Source organism: Propithecus coquereli, unplaced genomic scaffold, assembly GCF_000956105.1.
Source record: "Propithecus coquereli isolate 6110/MARCELLA unplaced genomic scaffold, Pcoq_1.0 Scaffold6, whole genome shotgun sequence".
NCBI classification, from domain to species: domain Eukaryota; kingdom Metazoa; phylum Chordata; class Mammalia; order Primates; family Indriidae; genus Propithecus; species Propithecus coquereli.
Window position 1 is genome coordinate 11721317 of NW_012151951.1, and position 8556 is coordinate 11729872.

The 8556-nt window shown below is 41.7% G+C and overlaps 1 protein-coding gene across 2 annotated transcripts in view; it reads left to right on the top strand.

Annotated features, from left to right (window-relative positions):
* Positions 1 to 8556, top strand: part of DIXDC1 (DIX domain containing 1) — a 77400-nt gene that overhangs the window by 49923 nt on the left and 18921 nt on the right. For both annotated transcript variants that reach the window (XM_012659148.1, XM_012659149.1), the window contains 9 exons: positions 73 to 126; positions 1419 to 1469; positions 4202 to 4306; positions 4740 to 4793; positions 5269 to 5361; positions 5442 to 5513; positions 6513 to 6602; positions 6942 to 7103; positions 7931 to 7997. In XM_012659148.1, the coding sequence (XP_012514602.1) occupies positions 73 to 126; positions 1419 to 1469; positions 4202 to 4306; positions 4740 to 4793; positions 5269 to 5361; positions 5442 to 5513; positions 6513 to 6602; positions 6942 to 7103; positions 7931 to 7997 (748 nt within the window). The remainder of the gene's footprint in view (positions 1 to 72; positions 127 to 1418; positions 1470 to 4201; positions 4307 to 4739; positions 4794 to 5268; positions 5362 to 5441; positions 5514 to 6512; positions 6603 to 6941; positions 7104 to 7930; positions 7998 to 8556) is intronic.

The following is an 8556-nucleotide window of genomic DNA, read 5'->3' on the forward strand; positions in this document are numbered from 1 at the left end:
ATATCTGTTGAATGAGTGGCCTCTGAACTTATAGCATGGATACATAACCATCTCCTTTTGTTTCATATTCAGATTATAATCCAAAGTCGTCTGGATCAGAGTATGGAGGAGAATCAGGATCTAAAGGTATGTACATTTTACTCTCGGAAAAAAATTATGGGAATGTTACACCTAACTGTAGGAGGGAAAGGGATTTCAGAATTGGAATGTTATCTGTATCTATATTATATGTTTAATTGAAAGAGAGATACATCTCAAATATGTCAAAAAGATAACACCTTCTTAATCTTGGTGGTGGGTAATAGATAATCTGTGTCATTATTGATCGTACTTTTCTATGTATTTGAAATATTTCATAGCTTTTCTTTTTTTAACTACAAGAAAAAATGAATCTGATACGAGTGTGGTCTTTTTTAATGGATACTTCCCAGAATTCTTTTAGGTCAGTAGTCATCAGTACACGACTGAAGGCATTAACCCGCTTTCTAGAAATATGCAAATGTGAATGTATTCACACTCACAGGCCTGAATTTTTAAGAGAGCAACTCTTGAGCCCATCTGTGAAGTCCAAGTTAAGATTCCCCATTTTAGATATGTTAATTACAAACTCTTGATGGGATGCGATAGGAGAAGAAGAGATGGGGTCTGGGTTATGGGTATTTTAAAATCTAAAATATTCTAAAATCTATTTCCTAGTGACAATCATATATGTATATTTTATCTGTTGTAAGGGAAGGTTAATTACTTTGTATTTCATTATTAGGCTAAAGGTGTTTTTGTTTGGTCCACAAAGAACGTAACTTTTGGAGAATCAGAAACACTCCAACCCTTTAATGAACATTAAGAACTGAGATAATTAAGTTGGGTGCGGTGGCTTGCACCTGTCTTGGGAGGCTGAGGCAGAAGGATCACTTGAGCCCAGGAGTTCCAGGCTGCAGTGAGCTATGGTCATGCCACTGCACTCTAGCCTGGGTGACAGAGCAAGACCCTGTCTCTAAAAGAAAAAAAAAAAACTGAGATAATTATTTAATGACATTGGGGATAGGCATATTTACATATGATCATATATTTCAGTGACAGGGATTTAGACTATTATGATCAGGTTTTCCTGATGGAGAAGATTGCTAAACACAGAAATGAGAGCATATGGGAATGTATGGGATATCTTCTTTCTTGGCAAGACTCTTCTCTAACTGGGCAGTTGAGCCTGGGTGCCACAGAGCAGAATGGAATGGGTTCTGTTCTTGTTTGTACAGATCAGCCTTTACGGTTTACTGGACCAGACCGGCTTTCTGCCTTAGAGGGTTAATTTTTCATGGAATGATCAACTGGGTTTTGTCTTCTTGCTGACAGAATGAGGTAATGCTTTCTGAAGCAACCCAGATGTCACCATCTGATCTAACTATATTTGGTTGCAGAAGGAGCTGCTGAAATGTAAACAAGAAGCCAGAAACTTACAGGGCATAAAGGTAAAAAGGAAGACATTTAATTCTTTAAATAAAGTCTCTACAAGATAAAGTCTATTGGCGAGTGAGGATTGAGTACTAGTATAGCTGGGATTTTCTGGGGGCCTTTAACAGGCTTTGTGCTATTGGTAAAGAAAACTTTGTGGGAGGGAAGTGAGACATGTTGGGATACACCTTTGTTTTGCTGAGGCTTATTTCTAGTATTCATGACTCATGGTGCTGCCACTTCCCTCTGTGCCAACTTGATTGTCTGTATTTATAAAATATTCCTCTTCAGTTGGAATGTACTTTTTCAAAAATTGTAATGTACTTAGTTTTTGAATAGTTAGCAACATTCAAATGGTTTAAAGGCATGAAAGGATAAACTGAAAAGTCTGCCTGCTAGCCCTGTCTCCCCAGTCACCCCATTCTCTTTCCTGGGGGCAACTTACCAGTTATCAGCCAATATGTGTGCATGTCATTTTCTCCCACATTTTTACCCACATAGTAGTATGCTATAAATACAGCTTGACACCTTGCTTTTTTCACTTAGCAATGCATCTTGCAGATCACTCTATTTCAGTACATAAAGAACTTCCTGGGTCTTTTTTTTTATGGCTGCATAGCATGTGTGTGTGTGTGTGTGTGTGTGTGTGTGTGTGTGTGTACACATAGGTTAAATAAATTATTATATATTAAATATATATTTGATGGTATTTTAGGTTATCTACAATCTTTTGCTAATATAAACAGTGCTCTAACTGTAATAATAAACTTGAATATATGTTGTTTCACCTAAGTGGGAGTGTATCTGTAGAATAAACACCTACGAGTAGAATGTTTTTAAAGTGCATTTTTCCCTTCTTCCCTCTACACCCATTCATGGGCTAGATAGTGTATAACTCAGCAATACTTTCCAAAATATATTCTGTAGGCTTAGTGCTTTTGAAATACTTCAAAAAACAAAGGTATCCCATAGTGAGATAAGTTTGAGAAATGCACTACAGGCTTGAAGAGTCATAGTGAATAATAACATTAAAGGATCAGAGAAGGTCTGTCATAAAGAGATTGGCCTGAGAAAAGTTTGGAATTATTAACTATAGAAGTGCCTTTTCACCCATGGAACTCATTAACATCCATCCCATAGAGCACACCTTGGGAAATGTTCCTCTAAACTACTGATGCCAAGGACATCTTAGACTGCCTTTGCTATGCACTGTCATGGCAGACAGCATAATTAAGAATAGGCTCTCACATTCTCCAGAGCCTGCACTATTTCTTTGCAAAGAGAGAAAAATCAGAACAAATATTCTGGAATGCATCACCACTCCATTATTTCCATTTAAGTTGCCATGGCTAGTGGTAGTGTGTTATAGCTGACCCTCGTAAGTAAGTTTATCCAGTCCTCCTTTTCTTTTTTTGAGCAGAGTCTCCCTCCGTCACCTGGGCTAGAGTGCAGAGGCGTCATCATAGCTCACAGCAACCTCAAACTCCTGGGCTCACACGATCCTCCTGCCTCAGCCTCCCAAGTAGCTAGGACTATAGGCACACACCACCACCCCTGGCAAATTTTTCTATTTTTTTGTAAAGATGGGGTCTTGCTCTTGCTCGGGCTGGTCTCAAACTCCTGACCTCAAGCCATCCCTCCTGCCTCGGCCTCCCAGAGTGATAAGATTACAAGTGTGAGCCACAGCGCCCAGCCCCAACGCTCCTTTTCTTAGGCATGGTAGGAACCAAGAGGGTCCAAGCTGAGGGTCCAGCTAAGTCTAAAGCTGGCAAGATCCTAGAAAATTAGGAAGAGGAACGATCAGTACAAGAACAGTTCTGAGTAGTAGAAATATAATCCCAAGCCTGGTCCGGATTAGGCATTGGAAGCCAATGGAAGCAGGACAGCAGCAAGGTTCTGGAAGCCAAAGTGGGGGAGCTTTCAGGGATTCTTTATGAACAGAGTGGTGGCTGGGAAGAGGACCCATCCCTCTAAGAAATGGGGACTGAGCAGAGGTAGAAGGGAAAGGAGCTAGTCTAGATTGAATATTTGTATGCCCAAGATGCAGATGAGAAAGCCAGGGAGGGAGGAAGGAGAGCGCATTTTCCAAGGTCAATGTCATAAAAGTAGTAAGTGGTAGACTTGTAATTTGAATCTAGGTCTATCTGATCCCAAAGGCTGCTTATTCTCTCCCTAGGACATCATGCTTTTGGTAGTGAAGTGCATGCTAGGGCTAAGTAGTAGGTGGAGGAAAAATCAGGTTTCATTCATCTTGGTAGGACAGTGGTTAGGATTTTCCTTGAGATGCTAGCGTCCTAGAGGGGGACAGAAAAACCCCTGCTCAGCAACTTGCAGAAAGACCCTTATACTCCTTTAGTCTCCCAGTTTGCCAGACCTAATGCTGGATACACAGTAAAAGGTTTAATCGAGACCATGAGTTAGGTGCGGTGGCTCACACCTGAAATCCTAGCACTTCGGGAGGCTGAGCTTGGAGGATCACTTGAGACCAAGAGTTTAAGACCAACCTGAGCAACATGGTGAGACTCCGTCTCTACAAAAAATAGAAAAATTAGCCAGGCATAGTGGCGCACACCTGTAGCCCCAGCTACTTGGGAGGCTGAGGCAGGAGGATTGCCTGAACCCAGGAGTTTGAGGTTGCAGGGAACTTTGATGACACCAGTGCACTCTAGCCTGGACAACAGAGCAAAACGTTTTTTTCTCAAAAGAAAAAAATTTGAGACCACAATAATTAGTATACATTTTCTGCCAGGATGCCTTGCAGCAGAGATTGACTCAGCAGGACACATCTGTTCTTCAGCTCAAACAAGAACTACTAAGGGCAAACATGGACAAAGATGAGCTACACAACCAGAATGTGAGTTAAATGAATGAACCCGGACCTCATGGAGCCCCATTAGCAGAATAGGATACTGCATGAAGTGCTGTCAGATCTGCCATCCTAATCTCTTTTACCTTGCTCCTGGGATGCCTGCCCTATGTGTCTGCAGTTATTTTTATTCCCCATTAGACTCATCTTTGTTCCTAGGTGAAAGCCCATACCATGCTGGGCAGGAAGGTCCTTGAACTCTTTTTCAGCTTTGAAGACACTGAGACACTGAGGCAAAATCATAGTTCTACAATGATTATTTCACTAAAGACGTGGCGAGCAGCTGTGTATTTTTGCCAGAACCATCTCTCTCTGTGCTGTATACTGTAACTGCCAACATTAACATGGTTACCAAGTAGCTGGTTTCCTTGAGAATTGGTAGACAATACTTCCATGCCAGTGAATGTTCTTATCTTTGCAGGTGGATTTGCAGCGGAAGCTAGATGAGAGGAACCGGCTCTTGGGAGAATATAAAGTAAGAATGGGTATTGGTTTGGAAATGACTTCCACCTGACGTTTTACGAACAGCCCATTGTTGCTGTTGCTCAAAGACTACTTAAGTATTCTATTCTTACCTTTGATTTCTGGAAGGAGATCATTTTCTGTGTCCCTGATTCACTAGCCCTAAAGAATAAACAGCATAGCTAGGAGAAGGAACACAGAACTAGGAGCCTAGAAGCTTCAGTTCTAGTCTTACCTTTATCTGTAACTAGTATGGATGGCTCATAGCGGTCCTCCTACAAATGTTAGTTCCCTTCCTCCTTACCCTTCTGAAAATCCTTTGCACTGTTCAAGACTATCATGGTCAGTAAAGTCTTCCTGATATATTTTGGGAAAAGGACTGTTCCCTCTGAGGCTCTACTTTACTGGGGTGGAATTGTATTGCAGAGAGTGAACTTTTCAGTGTCCTTGGTTTTGCCACACATCTGGAAGCTCTATCTCTGTTGCAGAAAGAGCTGGGGCAGAAGGATCGCCTCCTTCAGCAGCACCAGGTCAAGCTAGAAGAAGCACTCCGGAAACTCTCTGATGCCAGTTACCACCAGGTTGGAACATACTCAGCCACTGACTTTCCTGCCCCTTTGGCCTGGAGAAATCCTTTTCTGATTTAGTCTCTGTTTTGCAGGTGGACCTAGAGCGGGAGCTAGAACACAAAGATGTCCTTTTGGCTCACTGTATGAAAAGAGAGGCAGATGAGGTAACCTAGAACTTGGGTTCTCCCACATTTATGGGGAAAACGGGGAAATTGTGTTTCTGACTTAGCTAAACCAAGGCCACAGGCTCGTTTGTTAGGAGGCTATATTGTGAGGGAGTTAAGAGTGCAGGTTCCAGGATAAGAAAATCTGGTTTCAGATTCCAGCTTTACCACTTCTACATTGTGTGACCTTAAGTTGCTTAGCCACTGAGTCTTAGAAATAAGGTTCATCTGGAAAATGGAAATAATAGTGACCCAGTCTATCATTATGCAGAATATATAAGATAATCCACATAAATAACTAAACACTGCTCTGTTAGATCCATTTGATACAGAGTGAGATTATTATTTTTTTTTATTACTGAAGCAAAGGTAGGTGGTGCCAGAGCAGCATTCTGAGGCCTTCCCATGGTCGTGGCAGAGGCTAGGTTGGGGCCTCCAGGCTGAGGTTATTATTTCATTTATCCCACATTCAATAAAGCCTACTATGTGTCAAGTACTGGGGATATAGCAGTGAACAAAAGGGGGGAAAAACTACACTCATGAAGGATACATTTTAAGAGAGAGAGCCATTAAACAAATAAATAATCATATACTATGGCAGGAAGTGAGAAACGTAAAGAAGAAAAATAAGGCCGGGCACAGTTGTTTACGCCTGTAATCCTAGCACTATGGGAGGCTGATGGGGGAGGAGCCCTTGAGGTTAGGAGTTTGAGACCAGCCTGAGCAAGAGCGACACCTGTCTGTACAAACAATAAAAAAAAAAAAAATTAGGTGGGCATGGTGGTGAGCCTGTAGTCTCAGCTACTCGGGAGGCTGAGGCAAAAGAATCACTTGAAGCCTAGGAATTTGAGTTTGCAGTGAGCTATGATGATGCCACTGCACTCAGGGTGACAGAGCAAGACTCTTAAAAAAAAGAAGAAGAAGAAAAACAAAAGACAGGACATCTTGGTTTAGAATTCTCGCTTTAACGTGCAATGTTTCTTCGTGCTGCTGCTATAGGTGACCAACTACAACAGTCACAACTCTCAAAGCAATGGTTTTCTCCTTCCAACGGCAGGAAAAGGAGCTGCTTCAGTCACCCACAGAGGGGTAGGTGGCTGGATTTGAGTACAGATTTGCCTCTTCTTGCTGAAACTAGAAGAGTGCCAAAGCCATCGCCAGTGGACTACGCCTTTTATAGTTCAGTTCCTTGATTCTTGCGTGTGTTGAGTGTGCAAAGATTAGGAGGCACTTGCTATCCAAAATTAAGAATTAGTAGGTCAACAGTATGTCTGCATCCGTGGAGGAAAATTTCCTATAGTTCACACCTTTGCAAAAAAAGATGTTTTATGGAAACCTCTGTCCTATATCCTCTTAAGCCAAGCAGTTGGGATGTGTTTAATAATACAGCCCTGCGCCATGCCAACAGCACCTTATTTTTGCCCACAGACCAGCGACCTGCAGCTCGTTCGAGATGCTCTGCGCAGCCTGCGGAACAGCTTCAGTGGCCATGATCCTCAGCACCACACCATTGACAGCTTGGAGCAGGGCATCTCCAGCCTCATGGAGCGCCTGCATGTCATGGAGATGCAGAAGAAACAAGAAAGAAAGGTAATTTTTTTGCTATGGTGTCTGTCTTAGGCAAGCTCCTGAGGAAGCTGGGTTTTATGAGTTTATGAATTTGCATTTAGATGAAGGCAGTATTAGAAGATAAAAGACTTTGCTGAAGGTTACGGTTGCTTTTCTCTTTGGTTTTCCTCTCAGTGGAGCTGACTATTCATCCATGGTATGACAATACAGAGAAGGAGTTCATGGTCACTGTTGCTCCCAGCAGCTATGTAGCTATGTAAGGAATTCTGATTCTTTTTTTTGAGCTAGAAGTTTGCTCTGTTACTCTGGCTAGAGTGCCATGGCATCATCATAGCTCACTGCAACCTCAGACTCCTGGGCTCAAGTGATCCTCCTGCCTCAGCCTCCCGAGTAGCTGGAATTAAACAGGCACGAGCTAGACACCTGGCTAATTTTTCTATTTTCAGTAGAGACGGGGTCTTGCTTTTGTTCAGGCTGGTCTCGAACTCCTGACCTCACACAATCCTCCCACCTCGGCCTCCCAGAGCGCTGGTATTACAGGTGTGAGCCGCCACACCCAGCCCAGAATTGTGGTTTTTGACCCCACAGGGTCTCTCTTTACTGCTTATTCTCCTCTCCCTTACCTTCTGAATGAGCTTGGTACTGGATAAGAAAATATACAGAAAACGAATTGAAAATCAGAAAGCTTTTTTTATATGTACATTATTGTTAGGATAATGTATTCAATTTTATATACTATGGAAGAAATCATAGAAAAGTATATATTTAGGTATATTTTTATAATTTAAATTTCTTGGTGAAGTTCTCCCATTGATTATAACTCTTATGATTTTTGTGTGGCTCCCCAGGTTCGGGGCAAGTCACCCAGAACTCAAGCAGATAGTGAATACCGGGATTCCTGGCCCCCTAATTCAAGTAAGTTCTCATTTTTGCTCAGTAGTGACTCCTAGCGTATTAGACCAGAAATTTAGTATTTTTCACACTACCAATATTTGGGGATAGAATTTTTCTTTTAGTATTTCACTTTTATAATATTTTGTTTCCATAGCAATACTGGAATTAAGTTAGTTCTAGGACTATGAAGACACAAACCATCATCACCACCACTGTCACCCCAAGGGCGATTTAGCCACGTGTAGGCAGGATGCTGCTGACTCAGAGAGGCTAAAATATCTTTGGAAAATACACAAGCTCAAAACATTTATGCTGAACAAAGCAAAATATAAAACAACAAAAACATACACACATATATACACACATCTTCCTACGGTTTCAAGTAGCACAAAAAATTTCCACTTCTTTGTAGAGGTAAGAAGTTTAATTTCTTCAAGGATTTTCCTGAAAACTTTGAGTGCTTAGGTCATTGATTTTAAGTCCTGTGAAATATTTGTACCATCTAGTGGCCATGGCTAGGAAGTATGTTTTAACCTGCTTCATGCCCCCTCTATGTTTTGTCCCCTGTTTATTCCAACTT